This window comes from Lingula anatina, chromosome 3 (genome assembly GCF_051362555.1).
Source record: "Lingula anatina isolate TDL-2025a chromosome 3, LinAna3.0, whole genome shotgun sequence".
Taxonomy (NCBI): domain Eukaryota; kingdom Metazoa; phylum Brachiopoda; class Lingulata; order Lingulida; family Lingulidae; genus Lingula; species Lingula anatina.
The window spans coordinates 7,274,677-7,297,516 of record NC_141769.1 but is presented as its reverse complement, the minus strand read 5'-3'; the positions used below and the strand labels follow the sequence as shown (position 1 = coordinate 7,297,516).

The following is a 22,840-nucleotide window of genomic DNA, read 5'->3' as shown; positions in this document are numbered from 1 at the left end:
CAAACTTGAATCGAGTCAATTGCTGACCCGATACGGCGCCACGCATGTAATACTGCCATTTCATGGAAAAGTGCTATTTTCTCGTTGGGATAATCTGCAAGTAAAGTTCTCAATTTTTTTTCAAAAGTAGCGTTGCCGCTATTGCTTTACCCATTCATACATTTTTTTCTCATGTCCTTTGCCTATCAAGACTATTCGTATGGTCACACTGTCCCCGGGGCAATTCCACAGTCTGCATTTCAAATGGCAAAGACTACGCAAAACTAAAATCGTCAAGGTGTAAACCACTTTGGATCTCAACGTGCTCTATAACGCCACAGGCGAAGTCAAACGTAACCTCAGTGTAACACAAAATGGAAATAAAATCACTTGAAATCATATAGCTAGGAACATGACAGGCAGGTTTATCAATAAAAGCGACCGAAATTGAAATGATTCAGTAATTAACTTTCCCTGTATACAGTATTATGACGTCACATCACTCGTAAATCGCATTCAACAGAAAAAGATGGTATCTTGTGGGTGGAGTTATACGCCAAATATGTTTTTTTTCTCGAATTCTGTATCCTCCCAATTGCTAGAATGGAAAGCGCACCAGTCTTTGAACATTTGAACTTTTTTTATAGATTCCCTTTTCGTAGGGGCTTGCTTAAACTAAAACCGCCCAGGTGTGAACGGCCTTTGATACCATTGCGTCTTTTTACCGTCATAGTTGAAGCAGACACTTTCTCAATGACTGAAAGTAAAAGAAAGTCATCTATGTAGGAAGGCTCCGTTCCAGGTTGTCAAACAAGGTCTAGTGGACGTGACAAACGTCAACGTTCATGAGAAGACCATGTTCGTGGCCTGGCGTGGCTCGGGAAAGAAACGCAGCACCCTGGCTATCGATGGTAACTGAAGATATATATATATATACGTGTATATCCAAACTGGCCCTCGCCGTGAGAAGGTAAAAGGTTTCCATTTGATCTCCTATCCACTAACCAAGTTTGTCTGGCTCCGTGGTAACTTTGCCGACTGGAAAACTGACAGACCCACGTACGCGGGTTCGAGTCCGAGGATGCGACGAAATATTTTTATTCCAGAAATAATTTGCACAAATTGAGTTCGATTACTATAAAAGGAAACTCGTGAGTACGGAGGGTGGGCGGGTCTGTCACGGCGCAGTCGGAAGCGTGCACGGCAGCAAAACACAAATGCAAAAACGTAGAGTCACGGGTTCGAATCCCAGAAGACGCACGTCAGTTCACAACAACAACGTCATCGAACTGGCGCTGGGAGCGGGAAGCCACAGGAACGAATGCAGCCTCTCGTGGGTCCTCGCAAATTACCTTTTGCACCATTAATAAAAAAAGTTGTTGTCACAGTGGTGCATCTATGAAGATCTTACATCTTTTTCAGTAGATTTATTACTTAAAGATAAATACGGTGATTTGATATGAACCTTTTGCATAAAAACGGCATAGTTTACAATAAGTGATCGACTTGACATAGACTTTTTGCTGGTCATTCTCATCAAGACTGAATCGTCAATAACACTTCCTTTCTCTTCACTTAAAAGACCTCAAAATGGTGTTGACGAGGGTAAGCTCATTGAACTCTATCTTTTTCCAGGTACGTCACATGTCAAACTTGAATCGAGTCAATTGCTGACCCGATACGGCGCCACGCATGTAATACTGCCATTTCATGGAAAAGTGCTATTTTCTTGTTGGGATAATCTGCAAGAAAAGTTCTCAATTTTTTTTCAAAAGTAGCGTTGCCGCTATTGCTTTACCCATTCATACATTTTTTTCTCATGTCCTTTGCCTATCAAGACTATTCGTATGGTCACACTGTCCCCGGGGCAATTCCACAGTCTGCATTTCAAATGGCAAAGACTACGCAAAACTAAAATCGTCAAGGTGTAAACCACTTTGGATCTCAACGTGCTCTATAACGCCACAGGCGAAGTCAAACGTAACCTCAGTGTAACACAAAATGGAAATAAAATCACTTGAAATCATATAGCTAGGAACATGACAGGCAGGTTTATCAATAAAAGCGACCGAAATTGAAATGATTCAGTAACTTTCCCTGTATACAGTAGAATGACGTCACATCACTCGTAAATCGCATTCAACAGAAAAAGATGGTATCTTGTGGGTGGAGTTATACGCCAAATATGTTTTTTTCTCGAATTCTGTATCCTCCCAATTGCTAGAATGGAAAGCGCACCAGTCTTTGAACATTTGAACTTTTTTTATAGATTCCCTTTTCGTAGGGGCTTGCTTAAACTAAAACCGCCCTGGTGTGAACGGCCTTTGATACCATTGCGTCTTTTTACGGTCATAGTTGAAGCAAACACTTTCTCAATGACTGAAAGTAAAAGAAAGTCATCTATGTAGGAAGGCTCCGTTCCAGGTTGTCAAACAAGGTCTAATGGACGTGACAAACGTCAACGTTCATGAGAAGACCATGTTCGTGGCCTGGCGTGGCTCGGGAAAGAAACGCAGCACCCTGGCTATCGATGGTAACTGGAGATATATATACGTGTATATCCAAACTGGTCCTCTCCGTGAGAAGGTAAAAGGTTTCCATTTGATCTCCCGTTCACTAACCAAGTTTGTCTGGCTCCGTGGTAACTTTGCCGACTGGAAAACTGACAGACCCACGTACGCTGGTTCGAGTCCGAAGATGCGACGAATTATTTTTATTCCAGAAATAATTTGCACAAATTGAGTTCGATTACTATAAAAGGAAACTCGTACGTACGGAGGGTGGGCGGGTCTGTCACGGCGCAGTCGGTAGCGTGCACGGCTGCAAAAAACAAATGCAAAAACGTAGAGTCACGGGTTCGAATCCCAGAAGACGCACGTCAGTCTACCACAACAACGTCATCGAACTGGCGCTGGGAGTGGGAAGCCACAGGAGCGAATGCAGCCTCTCGTGGGTCCTCGCAAATTACCTTTTGCACCATTAATAAAAAAGTTGTTGTCACAGTGGTGCATCTATGAAGATCTTACATCTTTTTTAGTAGATTTATTACTTAAAGATAAATACGGTGATTTGATATGAACCTTTTGCATAAAAAACGGCATAGTTTACAATAAGTGATCGACTTGACATAGACTTTTTGCTGGTCATTCTCATCAAGACTGAATCGTCAATAACACTTCCTTTCTCTTCACTTAAAAGACCTCAAAATGGTGTTGACGAGGGTAAGCTCATTGAACTCTATCTTTTTCCAGGTACGTCACATGTCAAACTTGAATCGAGTCAATTGCTGACCCGATACGGCGCCACGCATGTAATACTGCCATTTCATGGAAAAGTGCTATTTTCTCGTTGGGATAATCTGCAAGAAAAGTTCTCAATTTTTTTTTTTTCAAAAGTAGCGTTGCCGCTATTGCTTTACCCATTCATACATTTTTTTCTCATGTCCTTTGCTTATGAAGACTGTTCGTATGGTCACACAGTCCCCGGGGTAATTCCACGGTCTGCATTTCAAATGGCAAAGACTACTCAAAACTAAAATCGTCAAGGTGTAAACCACTTTGGATCTCAACGTGCTCTATAACGCCACAGGCGAAGTCAAACGTAACCTCAGTGTAACACAAAATGGAAATAAAATCATTTGAAATCATATAGCTAGGAACATGACAGGCAGGTTTATCAATAAAAGCGATCGAAATTGAAATGATTCAGTAACTTTGCCTGTATACAGTAGAATCACGTCGCATCACTCGTAAATCGCATTCAACAGAAAAAGATGGTATCTTGTGGGTGGAGTTATACGCCAAATATGTTTTTTTCTCAAATTCTGTATCCTCCCAATTGCTAGAATGGAAAGCGCACCAGTCTTTGAACACTTGCACTTTTTTAAAGAATCCCTTTTCGTAGGGGCTTGCTTAAACTAAAACCGCCCCGGTGTGAACGGCCTTTGATACCATTGCGTCTTTTTACCGTCATAGTTGAAGCAGACACTTTCTCAATGACTGAAAGTAAAAGAAAGTCATCTATGTAGGAAGGCTCCGTTCCAGGTTGTCAAACAAGGTCTAGTGGACGTGACAAACGTCAACGTTCATGAGAAGACCATGTTCGTGGCCTGGCGTGGCTCGGGAAAGAAACGCAGCACCCTGGCTATCGATGGTAACTGGAGATATATATACGTGTATATCCAAACTGGTCCTCTCCGTGAGAAGGTAAAAGGTTTCCATTTGATCTCCCGTTCACTAACCAAGTTTGTCTGGCTCCGTGGTAACTTTGCCGACTGGAAAACTGACAGACCCACGTACGCGGGTTCGAGTCCGAAGATGCGACGAATTATTTTTATTCCAGAAATAATTTGCACAAATTGAGTTCGATTACTATAAAAGGAAACTCGTACGTACTGAGGGTGGGCGGGTCTGTCACGGCGCAGTCGGTAGCGTGCACGGCTGCAAAAAACAAATGCAAAAACGTAGAGTCACGGGTTCGAATCCCAGAAGACGCACGTCAGTCTACCACAACAACGTCATCGAACTGGCGCTGGGAGTGGGAAGCCACAGGAGCGAATGCAGCCTCTCGTGGGTCCTCGCAAATTACCTTTTGCACCATTAATAAAAAAGTTGTTGTCACAGTGGTGCATCTATGAAGATCTTACATCTTTTTTAGTAGATTTATTACTTAAAGATAAATACGGTGATTTGATATGAACCTTTTGCATAAAAAACGGCATAGTTTACAATAAGTGATCGACTTGACATAGACTTTTTGCTGGTCATTCTCATCAAGACTGAATCGTCAATAACACTTCCTTTCTCTTCACTTAAAAGACCTCAAAATGGTGTTGACGAGGGTAAGCTCATTGAACTCTATCTTTTTCCAGGTACGTCACATGTCAAACTTGAATCGAGTCAATTGCTGACCCGATACGGCGCCACGCATGTAATACTGCCATTTCATGGAAAAGTGCTATTTTCTCGTTGGGATAATCTGCAAGAAAAGTTCTCAATTTTTTTTTTTCAAAAGTAGCGTTGCCGCTATTGCTTTACCCATTCATACATTTTTTTCTCATGTCCTTTGCTTATGAAGACTGTTCGTATGGTCACACAGTCCCCGGGGTAATTCCACGGTCTGCATTTCAAATGGCAAAGACTACTCAAAACTAAAATCGTCAAGGTGTAAACCACTTTGGATCTCAACGTGCTCTATAACGCCACAGGCGAAGTCAAACGTAACCTCAGTGTAACACAAAATGGAAATAAAATCATTTGAAATCATATAGCTAGGAACATGACAGGCAGGTTTATCAATAAAAGCGACCGAAATTGAAATGATTCAGTAACTTTGCCTGTATACAGTAGAATCACGTCGCATCACTCGTAAATCGCATTCAACAGAAAAAGATGGTATCTTGTGGGTGGAGTTATACGCCAAATATGTTTTTTTCTCAAATTCTGTATCCTCCCAATTGCTAGAATGGAAAGCGCACCAGTCTTTGAACACTTGCACTTTTTTAAAGAATCCCTTTTCGTAGGGGCTTGCTTAAACTAAAACCGCCCCGGTGTGAACGGCCTTTGATACCATTGCGTCTTTTTACCGTCATAGTTGAAGCAAACACTTTCTCAATGACTGAAAGTAAAAGAAAGTCATCTATGTAGGAAGGCTCCGTTCCAGGTTGTCAAACAAGGTCTAGTGGACGTGACAAACGTCAACGTTCATGAGCAGAAGACCATGTTCGTGGCCTGTCGTGGCTCGGGAAAGAAATGCAGCACCCAGGCTATCGATCGTAACTGGAGATATATACGTGTATATCCAAACTGGCCCTCTCCGTGAGAAGGTAAAAGGTTTCCATTTGATCTCCAGCTACGCCATCGATGAAACTTGAATTGACATAGAGGTGCGAGGAGCATTGTTGCCGGTGCACAGAGGTATCCCTGTACCTCACTATATAACAATCAGAGCGTAAGGTATTTATAATCTTTTATTTCACAATTATGTACAATGATATTTATATGAACAATAAATTTCAATTTAATAGATAGACCTTCCTTGGTAATCAGTGAATGACATTCTGCTCAAAAAATAAATCTAAATAAATAAAATTGCTATAATAATAAAAAAAAAAAAATACAATAGAAATAGTCAAGACGATTTCTGTCCGCATGCCTGTCAAGTTTTTACTGACATATGTACATATATACAATATATATTCATTACAAATACTTCACTGAAAAAAATCATCATAAAGGTAGGGAGTTTTTTATCTGCGGATCACAGAGACACAGATGGACAGAAACACTATGCATCACAAAGCACTTGGTTTCTGAAATTTATGCAAAAATTTTATGGCATGACTCAGACTGTAAATACCACTGTGTTCAACAAAGCCAATGAAAAAAAAAGTGATATTATTTTGAGCCATCTATATCCATCTATATTGGAAAATGTCAATCCCTGCTCCCCATCCCCGATTTCAAGCTGATATTTCATAAGTCCTCTTTCTTCTGTTACAGAAATTGATGTAAATTTGCAAGTTTTATAACATTATGATGTTGTATGGGTTCTCCAGTAGTTTCTCCTGCTGTAAATTGACCTAGAGTCTCTGGTACTGCACTGCTTCAGCAGAATCACTCCTCATCAGGTCTCCAGGGTGGTGAATCAAGTCAACAATGTATGCTTTTGGGGGAAACTTGGGCGCACCAGGCTGAAAGCAGACATAAATAAAATTAATAATGCTGTCAATGAATTAATTAATGAGTAACAATTCACCTTTGGGAAAAACTTAAGCGCTCCATCGTAAACTGTAATCAGATGTCAATTGTGGTTATTTCTCTCAAATTGCTTACTGATTCATTCTAAAAATATTATTCTAAGGTATTTTTTATTCCTATTTGATCACAACAAGAGTTTCTTATGTTGCATGAAATTTATTCCCTTTTGTAGGTTGTCTTTATAAGAAACCAAAACATTGTTTTGAAAAATAAAATTAAACAACTTAGTTTGAATTGATTCTGAATCATTGAGTAATAACAATACAGTGTATTTTATTGAAAGTGTCCTTAAATTGATTCTTTACTTTTGATCAAAATCTGACATTTTTTAAAAAAGAGTTTCAATCACAACTTTATAAGCTGTAAAAGTTCTGCAAATTTAATCATGGTCACAAACATGTCATTTTTGGTCAAAATCAATTTTCATTGACAAGATTTAGAGATACTCACAGCTCCATCATCATCTGTGATCCACACTTCATTCCATGCTCTGTTGTATTCTCCTCTCTGTAGTGTGCAAGGTACAGCCACACTGTCAGCAAGAGCCTGGGGAGAAAAAATAAATATCTTGATATTCTATAAAAAAAAGAAAAAAAAATTACATCTACTGGTAGCTTATCGACAGAGGTGGACTATATGGTATAATCATAAAAGTGTGATGTATACCCACTCATTACAGAGTCAGCTAGAGCCTTGGGAGATGAAACAAGCATCTAAAACTCTTCTGGCCAGTAAGTGAACAAACTAGCAAAATTTAAATTTGCCATTCCATGTGGGTCCAGAGGCAGGTAGGTGAACTAACTCTCACCTTGAACAACAAGGCCCTGTGGTAGTGAATCCCTGTCTTGATCATCCCAATGGGGATGACATTGGACTTGAGATCAAACTTAATTTGGCTGATGGGGAGCTCGTAGCTGAAGTTGGCTAGTTGGCCACGTTCTATGGCTCCTCCCATCTTGTCTGCTACATATCTATAAAATGTGACATCATTTTGTTACTGGCAATAAATAAAATTCAAATAAAAATTATGTAAGAGAATAAAATTAAACAAACAAATAAAACGGAAATTCTGCTTATCAGTTTTCCCAAAAATTGTCATTGGCTTAATCTAGGACAAGCTGATATTTTTGTGGAAAAATATTTCATTATACAGAAAGCCAAAGAGCAAACAAATAAGTTTTTATGTAAACCTATTTGGGTGGAAAGCACTGATTTAAACTGACTCCTAGTTAAGTTACACCTGATGTGAACTTTTCACAGTTTACACCTGATGTGAAAAAGGACAAAATGTGGAAGCAGCCTTACTGTGCCAGTGCCACCACTTGTTCCTTAGTTGTATTAAGTGGCTGCACTTTCTCCTGGACCTCTTCCATGTATTTTGCAAAATTTGAGTCAGGTGGATGAATGAATGTGCTCTCCTCCTGTCCTTGTTCACCGTCTCTGTTCATAGCCTCCTCCTCGCGCGACTTGTCATCACGATCACGCTGAGACTTCGTACGTGCCCTAAAAATACAATGTTTACATTTGTAGCTTCACAAAGATGCCATCCAAAGTTATGGAGCCCTTTGGGATCCAATAAACATTGCCAATGTACATTGTTTGTTTTAGATGTTTCTTAACAGAAAATGCTGACTGTGAATACAGTCTTTGTTTTTTCAAGATGTCAGTCTATTTGTAGCTTAGGCAAATATACCGCAGGTTAAAAACAGCTCTAATCAATCCATTTCTCTAAATATAAAATCGATAGGTAATGAAAACTTAATTCAAGATGACCACTAAAGTCTTGACTAGTCAAATTGGGTTTGGTAAATTGTAAAATTCATTTTGCATGATACCAAATCAACTTGTCTGTAAATGCTCTCCAACCAATCTATAATATATTGGTTCAGGAGGATGAGTTTCAAAGAAAGCTCTAAAACTTTGAGGCAGAGGTCCAGGGTGATGTGTTGGTCTTACATGTTAATTGTTATTAATGAAAAATTACCCAAAGAAAATAGTAAAATATATGTTATAAATATATATTGCATTAATATAATCAAAGATATTCATAATCACTTTCATGCTGTTATAAGTTTCAAACTTTTAAAAGTCAGCACCATTCTATCTAATTTTGTTAGAAATTCCAATTTTCCTCCAATGAAACAAATATAAAACAGACTACTAGAAAGTCCATATGTTATACATGAAAAATGCTACATGAATTAATAAATATGCATATCTAAATACTAAGTTTATTATTGACAGGAAATAAAATATTGCAATGATATATAAACTTGAGTTATCTACAGACTGCAAAGAATACACCAATGCCTGCAACATGCAAATATATTACGGACAGTTGTGAAAGGAAGAACCAAATACTGAGCAAAGTTATTCACCAACTTGGTACAGATATCATCCACAGTTCATTATTTGTACACAAGGGTAACAATCATGAAGGCTTACAGGTTAGTATATGACCAGCCTGTCTCATCAGGCAGAATACATGTCAATGTAAATGACCCCTATAAGTGGCTGTAAGCTTTCTTAATGGTTTCCTTAAGTACGGTACAAATGATGATTTTTGGACTACCAAAACAATGCCAGTAGGAAAGTTAATATCAGATTTCATAACAGCTAAAATTAAAATCTCTTGGTAAATGAAACATTGTAAGTGATATAGTCAGAAAAACCTAAAATGAAGATATTACTAAAATTATTCTTAAACTGCAAATTATTTGTTCAGATATGTTATTTTTATATAGTTCATCATTTTACAGAAATTAAAAAAATGTTTTAAAATAAATAAATTAATAAATAAAAGATGAAAATTTATAACATCCATCTAAATTGTTTTTCAGAACTTATGAATCTTTCTCAGGCATACCAACAAATGGGAAGTATAAAAATAATCAAATTTGTTAGTTAATGAACTTTCAAGTTAATGAATAAGAACCATACACCATGAAGATCTAACTCTACCATATAGGGTTACAAAAAAAGAAAATTACTGTTAGTCAAAATGAAAGCTGAGTCAGGCATATAAAAGATATCATAGTTAAATCATGTCCTGTAAGATTACTTACGAATCAGCCTTTAAGTTAGCTGAGTCACTAGAAACAAAGTGGTGGAAATTGTGAAAACGTGACCACAGCATGAAATGAAATATGACCCAAGTGAAGTGCTCAAAAATAGAACATTACAGAGAACAAATCTCATATTGTGCTGAATGTGACAAGTTGGTGCAATAAGAAAAATAAATGTGCATAAACTAGCATAACAACTTTTCTTTTTTTTTTTAAATGAACAGCACACATCAATTAAGAGATATCAAGAAAACGATAAAACAAACTCTAAAGAAACAAATTTTGTCTTTTAATACTGGTTTTTTACATACTGATACTTGCTCTGGTGCCAGGAAAGCACTTCCATTATATTTAAAAAGATGTAAAAAATGAGACACATACACACGAGAGGCGTCTTTCACAGACTTGGACTGTTTTGCTGCCAGAGCGGCCTTGTTGGAGCCATCTTGTCTGACATCCACATCAGAAGGCATAGGGGTGGTGGGCCCACTGGAATATGTTAAAATAGACAAAAATAAATAACTAAAATTAAGCCTCTAATTAATGATTGGTTCTGTGTACTTTCTCAACAAAATGCATCAATATACTTTAATTCAACTAGTAAATCCATGTCTCCTCAAAAAGCATGATGGCCAGTTTACAATATTGAGCACAATTTTTGTATGCATTACATTAAATACGGATTTTTTAATATGGGTATTCTGTATGTGCCTGTGCCCAATACATACTCTGTCCTAAAACTAATGAGTAGCACTGGTCTCCTCTGGTCCACCTCCATCTTACAGTAGTCCTCCAGTGACCCAAGCTTGGTGCCTGGACGCAGCTGACCAGGGTCAAAGAATCCATCAGTGATTAGATTTCCTGTGCCTGCAAGGCAGAATTTTCTTCATTTCAGTCTTGCAAAGTCATGAGGATTGATAATTTGTCAAACTTAAATATTGTCAAGAAATCAAAATTGTATAAGTTTTTTCAGTGAGAAATATTCTAATTGAAGAAGACAAATACAGGAATGAAGTGATAGTTGGGTGCATGCGTGCTTGTGTGTATGTGTGTGTGTATGTGTGCTTGTGTGTGTGTGTGTGTGTGTGTGTGTGTGTGTGTGTGTGTGTTCAGGACTACAGACAACAGCATAAAACTTAATAATTCTTTTTTATTTAGAATGAACCTTTTCACATTCAAAAGGGTAGTTTGCTTGAAATCATACAACCCTTCTCCCCTCTGCCTATGGAGTTGGCATGTGTCTACTAGTGTGTGTGTGTGTGTGTGTGTGTGTGTGTGTGTGTGTGTGTGTGTGTGCACACGTGTGAGTGCTATAATTACCCAGCAGTCCAGTCAGTGCATATTTTGCTGATAGGTTGCTGTCTAGAAGCCTGTCCAAAGCCACATCAGTAAAGCAGTTCTTTCTTGAGCCTGACTGTTGGATAGTTTGTAGAATGTCTAGACCACTGAAAAAACACACACGGTCCAATAAATACATCATAAACAACAGTGAATATTCTTCTTTACTGACAAAGTATAAATTTATCAGAAGATTGCTACACTTATCACAAAAAGTATGAGTTACTTCATGGATGGCTCTTTTATTCTTGACATCCAACATTATGGTGTAAGTCATATTTTAAAAAAATACAAACCAATTGTTAGTAAGACTGATGTGCTATACATTTATACTTAACACTTGTGAACATCACATTAACCTTGCCCACTTGTGGTGCATCTATTACATACTGAAACCAAACTTAATGCTCTATATAACACATGATCATACTTACCCTAATCTAGCAATCTCCATTGCTGTTGGTTCATCCACAGCACATACTGTAATGGCCCATGATGCACTGCGCCGTACTTCAGCATTCCCAGAGTTCAACATTGCAACCAGTGGTTCTAAGCCTCCTGCATTACGAAACTCTGCCCTGGTGTCAGCATCGCAAACAAAAGCAGCCACGCCTAGAGCTGTTTTACTCTGTACTGATGGGTTGCTAGATGAAGTAAAGATAATTGATTTCAGAGATTATACTATTTGTTTTACTTAAAATGTTTTCATTTTTACCTAGCTTTAAGGAATATCTATACTGGAACCATCTCTAAAAGTTTTTTTCTCATTGGAGAAAAAGAATCATAATAAGGTTATTATGATAAACACTCTTGTTAAAAAGTATGGAATATTCTAACATAATATTTATGAAGTGATTCCAGCAATAAGGCAAAAAAATAAAATAAAAAATAAAAAATAAAATAAAATAAAATAAAATTCAATCAACCCTTCCTTGCTATATGTGAGGATGCACCATCAATCTTCAATTTTAGTGGCAAGAATTTTACTCGCAACTTCACACACTTTCGTTACCATTTAAAACCTATGACATATGCATCCCCTTTTGGTACTATGCCCTAACAGTCATAATAAAACTAGAGGATCAGAGAGGCGATACCGCCTCCGGATATTGTACCACCAGCTGGAGTAAGCGCATTCGTATGGAACCCCCCCCCCAAAAAAAAGGGCTTGACAAGCTCTATAAAATGCAATCAACAAGAGTTCTCAAAATATGCCAAAAAATATGAATCAAAATGGTACAATCAAGCAGATTTTCGAACTGACCTGCATTTTCCTACCATTGATCACTCCTGTGATTCTCTAGACAAAAGGCCTATTGGTTTTCCTTAAAATGTGTTGTCAGTGGTGCATATATGCTGACAAAAGAGAAAACTTAGGGGCAACACCAGGCACATCTCTGCTAGTTTTAAAGATATGAGGAGCAAGAAAATATGCAAAGCTCAGTTCATGGTGAAAAAGTAGGTCAAAGTCAATTTCAACATCATAGTATATGAATTTCTATTCAAGTTCAATAGTAACCATGGGCATTTCTTTTCAAGTTTTGCAGATTTAAAGGCCAGAAAACATGCAAAAAGCAGTTCATCATAAAAATTAGGTCAAAGGTCAATTTCAAGGTCACAGTTAGATTGCCAGTGTATTACTTCCTATTCAAGTTCAATAGTAACTATGGACCTTTCTCTGCCAGTTTTGGAGATAAAAGGGAATGGAAATTTGCAAAGTTCAGTTCATGGTAAAAAGTAGGTCAAAGGTTAATTTTAAGGTCACAGTAAATTGCCAGTATATGACTTCCTATTCAAGTTCAATAGTAACTATGGGCATATCTTTTCCAGTTTTGAAAGTATAAGCATTAAAAAAGTTGCAAAGTTCAGTTCATGGTAAAAAGTAGGTCAAAGGTCAATTTCGAGGTCACAGATAAATTGCCAGTATGTGACTTCCTATTCAACTTCAATAGTAACTATAGACCTATCTCTGCCAGTTTTGGAAATAAAAGGGAACCAAAATTTGCAAAGTTCAATTCATGATGAAAATTAGGTCAAAGGTCAATTTAAAGGTCACTCCTAGATTGCCAGTATATGACTTCCTATTCAAGTTCAATAGTAACTATGGACCTATCTCTGCCAGTTTTGGAGATAAAAGGGAACAAAATTTTGCAAAGTTCAGTTCATGGTAAAAAGTAGGTCAAAGGTCAATTTTAAGGTCACAGTAAATTGCCAGTATGTGACTTCCTATTCAAGTTCAATAGTAACTATGGACATATCTCTGCAAGTTTTAGAGAGAAAAGGGAACCAAAATTTGCAAAGTTCAGTTCATGGTGTAAAGTAGGTCAGAGGTCAATTTCAAGGTCACAGTTTGATTGCCAGTATATGACTTCCTATTGAAGTTCAATAGTAACTAATGGCGTATCTCTGCCAGTTTTCAAGATATAAGGGAGAGAAAATTTGCAAAGTTCAGTTCATGGTGAAAAGTAGGTCAGAGGTCAATTTTAAGGTCACAGTAAGATTGCCAGTATATGACTTCCTACTCAAGTTCAACAGTAGCTATGGGCGTATCTTTGCCAGTTTAAGAGATATAAGGGCTAGAAAATTTGCAAAGTTCAGTTCATGGTGAAAATTAGGTCAGAGGTCAATTTCAGGATCACAGTTAGATTACAAGTATATGACTTCCTATTCAAGTTCAATAGTAACTATGGGCATATCTTTGCCAGTTTTGGAGATATAAAAATCAGAAAACTTGCAAAGTGCAGTTCATCATGAAAAGTAGGTCAAAGGTCAATTTCAAGGTCAGTTAGATTACAAGTATATGACTTCCTATTCAAGTTCAATAGTAACTATGGGTGTATCTCTGCTAATTTTGTAGTATTTCACATTTTATTTTCACCACTAAATATTGGATGTTGAACTGTCGATATAGTACAATGCCTAAGCCGTATCGAAAACAAAAAACGGACACCACCTTCATTGTTGCGCTTGACAAGCTCTACAAAATGCAAAAAACAACAGGTCTCTGGCATTAACAGTTCCAGAATTTGAGAGAGTTTTCAGTTTTGGCATCTAATGGCCGCTACTCCCGTGAAAATGCACCGATTGACCCCAAACTCACGAAGATGAAAGAAGACCCTAAGGGTAACACCTGTCCATAATATTATAAGTGAGATCTGTGAAGTTTCTGAAAATCGGCATAAAATAATAATTTTTTTGCAAAAAATTCCCATTTTTAGAAAATTTTGGCCCGTTTGACCTTGAAATAAAGGTCAAAGGTCAAATCCAAGGGCATATTTGAAATCTCCACATATGACTTTCGGTCAGCCATCTGTAGAAATTTTTCACATAATTCCTTCGGTATGGGAGATATTTAGCATTGAATTTTCAAAAATTTTGACAAGGGTGCATTATAACGAGTGCCACGCCCAGGCCAATGCACCGACTGAGACAAAAAGACCAGGGGGTTCAAGTTGAGATTATATGTGACCAAAATCCAAGAGATGGGGACACAGGTCCTTGCGGTCTAGGAGGAGAAGCGGTAACGGTGACTTGTATCCCACGCCATCCTGCGGAGCCGCAGGAGCCGGCGGAGCCGCAGGAGCCCATGGGGCCGGCGGAGCTGTACGAGATGGGTCGGGACTAAAACCATGAGTACCGCCAGCGTACACGCTGGTGGTACTAATAACTACCATGAAATGTGAAAAAAAGTCAGCTGTATACCCACCTCGACCTCAGAGGGTCAATAAGGGCGTAGATGACCCCCTGTGCCTGTATATTGACCCTCATGACCTCGTCCAGTGACATGTTGGTCAGCACGACGGCAGCGTTGGCCACCACCCCCTCCTTAGGGTCTCCTAGCATGCCTATCAGGGGCTCTATACCACCAAAGTTGATCACCTCACTGAATGAATGGAAATAATAACATATACCAGAAAAGCACTAGTCATAACATTTTAGTAGTAAAAAATATTTATATACATATCTCTTTCTGCAGTGCAAGAGTATATTTTGTTCTTAACATTTATGCATAAATAATCACATCAGCAAAATCATGTAAAACTTCTAACTGGGCATATATTCACAAATAAATAATCATTTCAGCATAATCATGTAAATCTTCAACCAACACTGCAATTTTTCTAAATGAATAATCATTTTTATTAAGAAATAAATCATCACCATTATTAACTTACTTGCAGTTGTTACTGTTAGCTGTGGTAAGATTGGCCAAGGCCAGTGTGACAGCTTCCCTCACTTCTCCATTGTCACTTTTAAGAAGCTTCACAAGGGGCTCTATTCCCTCTGAAATCACAGTCAAGTGAAATATACCATTATTTATAAAATATTGTTATTCCATATGTAAAATGGTACATTCATAAGAAAATGACATTGTATGCAGAGGATCAACTTAGTAACAATTTGAAAATAATATCCATTTTCATTTCAAATACTTCTAATACACGAAGTACCCCAAACATAGGACAGAAAATTTGGGAATACAATACTAAGCAATATAAAATTTAAATAATAAAAGAAAACAGAAATAAAGTGCCCTATGTTTTAAATCATAAATGGTAAAATAACAATTACTCACAAAGTTAACTTTTTCAATTTCATCATAAAATTCATATCAAAAAGTGTCTATCATTATTACCATTTTGGAAATTTGATGGTGCTGGGTGGAATATGACAATCTTTCAAAAAAGAAAAAAAATCCTCTTACCCCACTCTCTAATGGCATCTCTACATGTAAGATTCTCTGCCATGGTAGCCAGAGCTTGACAGGCCGCAACTTGGACGTGAGGCTCCTCGTGGCCCAGCAAGATGATCAACATCTTCTCCACTTCTTGCTCATGAAGAACTTTCCTGTTCTCAGCTGGAATAAGAAGAGAAAAATAAAAAGTAGAGAGAATCTTCCTATATTTCATATACCAAATTCTGAGATGGGTTGGTGTTAGTATATACGAAAGTTTCACTTTATTTTTTGGCAACGGTTATGGTTTTGTCGCATTTTCTTATTGTCAAATTTTGATCATTCTCCAAATTTTATCATACCAAATTTAGCAAATATTATGACACTGATAAAAGTATGTACTAATTATACTTATAGAATATCCCATTTGTGTGACAATAAATTCATTTACTTCCAGATTAAAATAAAATTAAAATTAAGAAAAAAAAAAATTAAGAAAAAAATACCATTCTTTGCTGCTCTTGCAATTGCCTTGGCAGCAAACTGCTTGACATCAGGTAAAGTGGGTACTATGTCTCCCTCATTGCCTCCTTTCCCCTTGTGCTTACTTTCATCTGAAAAAAAGAGAAAAATTGCACTTCTTAACAATCCAAACACTTTGACAAGTGTATTTGTATTGGTTATTTTCTTTTTCATGATTTTTTCTTTTTTTTTTTGTAGTATGATCATCTCATAAATTTAGAAAAGTAAAAAAAAAATGGAGTAGGGTTCTGAAGAAAATTACAGACAATTAGTCAATATAACTATTTTGGTCTTTGGGAACTGGTAAGAAAATTTTAACACTGGGTACAAAAATGCAGAAAAACAAAAATCCAAACAAAATTATTAAAAGAGCATGTTATTGAATGTTACCATCATCATCTTTTCCCTTTTTTCCTTTCCTAGATCCTCCTCCTTTCTCTCCTTTTCCTCCCTTTGCCTTGGGTTCATCTTCAGGGGGAGCAACATCTGTGATAAAAGCAACCAGCTTCTGAAGCCCTCCGCTTTCCTTGATTTGCTGATAAAGGGGAATAAATCATAGTAAAACCTATCATAAGATTTCACTTAGAGGCACAAGGGTTTCACATTTAAAAAATGATAAATATTAATGTATGATTCATATTTAAATTTAACGCAGACGTACACACAAACTGTTAACATTTCTCTTTTTTACATATTGATAAAAAAATTAATAAAATGAGTTTATTATGGTAAAAGAAAAAGAGAGGAAAACCTATATCTTCATTTCTCTAAAACTTGCTTTTCAATATTAAATATGAATGGACAACCCTGAGCCCCACAACTCACCTCCATACTTTCTATATCATCTAGACAATTCGACAGCACTTGAACAGCGTACACATGCAAGTCGCTGTATTCGGGCGTGCCTATGAACTTGATCAGTGTGTCCAGAGCTTCAATTTCACGCAGTGTTGCCCTGTTCTCCGCTAAAATATAGTAATACATCCTTTATAGTAATTTCAAAACATATATGGAAACCTAAAATTATTTTGAAGTAGATGCAAGCTTGATATATTTATTCCAATGTCAAATGTGCATTCATAATTCCCAATGAAAAAATATTTTAAACAAACTGTATGTAACCAGAGATTTGAAATTAACTGTCAGGTACATTGAGATTTTTGATGCGCCATGATATAGTTCTATCATCAGAATGATGATGACAACGATTATATAATAATGATAATAATAATAATAATAATAATAATAATAATAATAATTCAACTTACGATCTTGTGCAGCTCTTTCCAGTGAGATGAGAGCGAGTTCCTGGATCACAGTGTACTCAGACTTAAGCAGATCAATGATGGAGGGGAGGCCATTCAACTCATTGATTGCTGTTCTTGCTTGGTAGTCCTGGTGAATATAAAATAAAAGTAATCAACTTCCTTTTAAATTTCTTTATGCCAAGATGAAGTTGAAAAAATTTTGCAATTGTTGTTTCAGTTTTTGTTTGCCAAGATTAAAATGAAGGAAAAATTGTAATTGTAATTTCATTTTTGTTTGACATGAAGAAGATGATTAAAAGTTGTAACTATGATTTAATTTCAATTTACCAAGATGAAGATAAACTAAACTTATAGTTGTAATTTAAATATAATATTTGTACGCAAATTTTTGATTTTCATCACTGAATGCAACCTGGTAATTGATTTTGGCTTTACCACATGCTTTACTTTTAACATGAATCATGTAATTCAATTTTTTCTTTGCTATGAAATCCTAAAACTGCATCCTATTTGCATTACAACATGAAATTGATGAACTAAATCAAAATGAATATGAATTAGATTTAAATCACTTTGTAGTATTGATTTCATATGTAATATTTGACCAGAAAACATGGACACTCACCTGCAACATGTGAGCTATAGACTCAATAGCATTCTTTTGAACATCTGGGTCACTGGCTGAGAGACATCTGATCAGGGGCTCCAGACCATTCTGTTCAAATATGGCCACCTTGCTGCTGAAGTCATTGGACAAATAGGACAGGCACATGGCAGCAAACTCATGACACACTGTGTCCTCTGAAAATCAGATGTAGAAAATGTTGACATTAGTAATCTCAATCTTGCTGAAATGTTAATTCTTATCATAAGAGTAAGGATTAATATCACTGATATTGTATCTACATAAACAAACAGTAGTGTAAGCAGCAGCATGTATTTTTTCATCTTAACATTCAACCTACAGGATTAGCTTTTTTTCAATATCTGTACTTTCAATAATAAACCTTTCTTTGACATATATGAAAAACTTAACTCTGCAGGTTATGAGTCTTAATATGCTGACTTGACACTCACTCATGATAAATACATTATTATTGAAAAAAAAAATATTTACCTTCTGGATTGAGCAGTGAAACAACTGTGGGTATACATTCTTCTTGCTTTCTAAGAAGCTTGCGGACATCAGCTGTAATGAAGACATTTAAATAAAGTATATATCATAACATTCTAATATATGTATAACAGGCAGTAACTGTAACCAGAATAAAACTATCTTAACAAGAAGAGGCAACCACATTACATGCATATTTGTGTGCACTGGTGTGTGTGTGCGAGAGAGAGAGAGAGAGAGAGAGAGAGAGAGAGAGAGAGAGAGAGAGAGAGAGAGAGAGAGAGAGAGAGAGAGAGAGAGACTTACGATGTGCAGACATAACACCAAATGCCATGAGTGCATTTCTTCTCACAATTCTGTCTTCACTCTGCATCAGTTTCAGCATCTTCTCCACAGCCCCAAGATCCATCAGAACTTTCTTGTTCTCATCACCTGAAAAAAAAAATTATTTACATGTACTACAGCATATCACAAATTGGTAAATCTGTTAAATCACAATGCCACAAAATTTTAGCAAAAAATTTATTATGTATCTAACAGTATACCTTTCATTAAATACACTTCACACAATCTTTTTCTTGTTTCATTTGCCACAGCCATAGGTTAATGCAGAGGAGACACTTATTTTCACTGATTAAAAGGGATTGGCAAACAAAGTGGTAATGTGTCAATAAGTGTTTAATCTTTTGATCTGAACCAGATTCCAGTTGTCTAAAACTGCTAATTGCTTTTTCACTTTTGTGTGAGCCTCTTCCTGAAGTATCTTCTTTTTGGTTAAAATTTTAAACATTCCCCAGATAAAAAAATTGTCATACTTAATGCTCTACATCAGAGCTTACCCCAGTACTTCAGCTTAAAAACATGTCTAGATTGCCACTCATACTCACATTTGTCAACAAACTTGTAAATGGCTTCACAGGCCTTGGATTGCACTTCCTCCTCTGGGCTGTCCAACATCAGCACCACAGTGGCAGCCTGGCGACTCTCCACCAGTAATGTGTCAAACTGGAGAAACAAAACACAATGATCTAATTGTGTCACATCTAACGCAATATGAATGCAGCCAATCATTAGAATTATATTTCCATTCTGGCCAAATTATAAGCAAATAAGAAATGAACCAAACCATGACTATATATGCTAAAGCATATTCTTAATTAAAATAAAAAATAAAAATAAAATAATGTTTGAAAGAAAAATAAATAAATAAATAAATAAATAAATAAGTCAGTCGGATTTTGAAACTTTTTTCAATCACTGGCCTATGTTCTAAGACTCTAGTGGCCTGAAGGGCTAGTAGGCTAAAAAGGAAAAAAAAATTGGCAATGCCCTCACTAGATTTTTACTGATTATGGCAGTAACAATTTGTACCCAATAGGTATAATTAAAATATCTTTAGTCTTTTTAATGCACTTCCCTTACTTTCACAATTATAACTTACCACATCATCTGGTGCTGTCTTCTCTTCCTTCTTTACCTTTTTACCCATATTCTATGTGATCTAAAATTGTAGAATGAAAAAAAGTCAGCTAAGTGAAAATAAAGCTGCAAAGTTTACTTAATACACTGATATAATATATACATTTTAGTGCATGCTTACTACGAACAACCTTGTGGCTTTTCCCCTTTCATTGAAAGGATATAATGAAACAAAATGCAGGTACTTGACATGTCAATTACTTGAGCTTCTGGTCTTATTTTAGCTGCCAGTATCCCTCATGCAAGCTAGCTTCTTTTAACTCAGACGAAAAATCTATTGCAAAAATCCTGATTTCCTCTTTTCAGTACAAATGGTGAGGCATACGGAATAGGATACATTATACTTACTTTTCTTATTACTTTATTTGAACAAATAAATTACAGATTTAATTTATTCTTTAGCATACTTTATGTAAGTAAAGGTAGACTATCTTAACTGTGATTTTAACACCACACAAAATTTACCTCAAAAGAGAATTTTCTTATACTCACCAACCATTGCTACATTCCCCCCTGCACTTAATTCAAATGTTTTATGGTGTATCTATTTCATCAATTTAGTTCTGTATGATGAGCCAGTGATTTTGACCCAACACTTTCCCGTACATTTCAGAAGTATACAACAACATGAGAGATTTTATTTGAGGGGTTTAAAGACATTAAAGTGGTAGAAATGTAGACATAGGTAATATAAATTAAGGGCACAGAAAATATGACTTTACAAGAGACATACTGTATCAGTGCTGTTGTTGGTATGTGCATATCACACAAATGCGTTTTTTTTTGGTTTTAAACAAGTTCACACTTACTTACATGTAGCTGATGACGTGATGCACATGCACAGTGTACTGGTAACAGTCTCCCCAAAACTATAGTATGGACTATACAATAAGACACAGTGTAGACACCACTAATTCAAAATGTCGACGGCTTTTCTACTATTTTTAAGTAATCCTTAACTCCATAGCTAAGCATATTAACATTGAAAAGTGGGAGTATTCTTGAGCATTAAGCAGACTTATATTCCATCAACCTCATTGCTAAAAACGATGCAAAACTTACCAAAATGAAATCACTTCGATCTCACTTTCCAACTTGTGTTGCGTTGTTGCTAAATGACGTCACTAGAAATGTGCAATATGTGTACTACGTCACCAAAAGCGTGAACTCGAACAGGTGGCATGCAGCAAGCGGACGAATGTAAACACTGGTTGAATGAGCGTCGTTTCAATCATGTTTAAGGTAAGTGCACGATATTTTGTTGCAGAAATTAAAAGGTTTAATTGCACTATAGGACAATTGCAGCTTATTAAGCTATTACGTGGACGAGCTGAAGCTTGGGGTTGTATTTTTTATCCTTTTGGGGGGGCTGGGACCGTGCGGCTTACACCAGGTAACACTGTCGGTGTAAACTATGACATAAAAAGTCGAGTACAGGACTCGTTTAGAAGCTGGGGCGCTACTCATCTGCAATTCAATGAGGAATAGGTGCCGGACTTGAAATTTACATTCGTGGACTTATCTTGTGTGCTGTAATTGTACCTGTATTTTGCTTTTGCAAGTAAAATACGACGCCGAAGGAATTTCCTTTCATGTGCGTGTTTTTAATATCTTTTCATTATAATTTTTGGTCTTGTGATGTCCTCTGTATTGTGAAAGTGACTGCCCGTTTGAATGTTAAAAAGGATTTTTAAGGCACTCGAAAGTAGTTTTTACTGGATTGCCTTATATGTTTTGAATATCATCAGCGAAAAAATATACTTGCTTAAAATACTTTAAAAAACATTTTGCATGTGTATTAAAAGTTTGGTTTCTTTCTGTTTTGTGAAAGGAGGAGGGGGTAATAATTAACATGAAATTTAATTATGATGTATGATTAATAATACTGTGATTCACTAACATGCTGAGTTTAAACTGGGGGTGAAATAGCAAAGTACTTAAAATAAAACTTACAGATGATTTTTTTACAAGATTGTTAGAGAGTGAAAAGTACTTTTTGATTGAAACCATGTCAACTGTTTAACATCATTGCTAGCTTAACTCAGTGGTTGTTAATGTTGGCATTTAAATTTAATTCTCAGATCCTTATCCCATGGTCAGCTTGCCCAAATCTCAGATGGTGGTCACTTGCTTAGCTGATCATTCAATAACATCTTTATTTGACAAGCACACAGACTGCCTTCCAGTCATTGAATAATGGAATGTATAGGTATTCCACTGCCTCACTGTCAAATTCCCTGACACCCTTGGGCCACTGTTATTATTTTACTTAAGAGACTGGCTATTAACTTTTTCTATGGATGTTAACTGTGTTGATGGTCAGCGCTTTCAAGGTTGGCTTTTAATACAAACACCACAATAACATGGGGAATAATTCAGGTTGAAAATCCAAAGGCGTTTATTCATTGTGAGTCTAACTTAGGGGTGGCTGCATGCATAAGAGGGATAATTCCCCGATATCTGTCACAATAAGTTACGTACCCTCGTTATGGTGACTTAAGCCATAATGCAATGAACATTACATATGATACTTAATCTCTGTTGTATTATACACTGCACTGATTTCTGTGTTATATGATTAGGCCTGGAACATGTATGATTCAGTGGCGGTCATTGGTGAAAATCGAGACCTCAAGTGGCTT

General features: G+C 36.6%; 2 protein-coding genes across 4 annotated transcripts in view; one reads left to right on the top strand and one right to left on the bottom strand.

Moving 5' to 3' along the window:
- Window positions 1–5,929: 5,929 nt before the first annotated feature.
- Window positions 5,930–21,427, bottom strand: LOC106152570 (armadillo repeat-containing protein 3). 2 transcript variants are annotated; one of them, XM_013526194.2, is made up of 22 exons: window positions 21,261–21,427; window positions 20,161–20,220; window positions 19,607–19,724; window positions 19,026–19,151; window positions 18,723–18,794; window positions 18,231–18,406; window positions 17,606–17,732; window positions 17,163–17,302; window positions 16,728–16,872; window positions 16,322–16,429; window positions 15,846–15,998; window positions 15,316–15,424; window positions 14,847–15,023; window positions 11,575–11,784; window positions 11,123–11,247; window positions 10,531–10,669; window positions 10,184–10,291; window positions 9,803–9,829; window positions 8,043–8,240; window positions 7,546–7,708; window positions 7,188–7,283; window positions 5,930–6,670 (listed from the first exon to the last, which is right to left on the bottom strand). In XM_013526194.2, the coding sequence occupies exons 2-22, from the start codon at window positions 20,206–20,208 to the stop codon at window positions 6,560–6,562; spliced, it is 2,676 nt and encodes an 891-aa protein (XP_013381648.2). In that variant the 5' UTR covers window positions 20,209–20,220; window positions 21,261–21,427; the 3' UTR covers window positions 5,930–6,559. The 2 variants fall into 2 exon arrangements, with proteins under 2 accessions (XP_013381648.2, XP_013381649.2); XM_013526195.2 differs by lacking the exon at window positions 9,803–9,829.
- The window catches only part of LOC106151874 (rho GTPase-activating protein 7), a 166,652-nt gene continuing 165,174 nt past the window's right edge, over window positions 21,363–22,840 (top strand). For both annotated transcript variants that reach the window (XM_087008860.1, XM_087008858.1), the window contains exon 1: window positions 21,363–21,440. The gene's annotated coding sequence lies outside the window, so the exon portion shown is untranslated. The remainder of the gene's footprint in view (window positions 21,441–22,840) is intronic.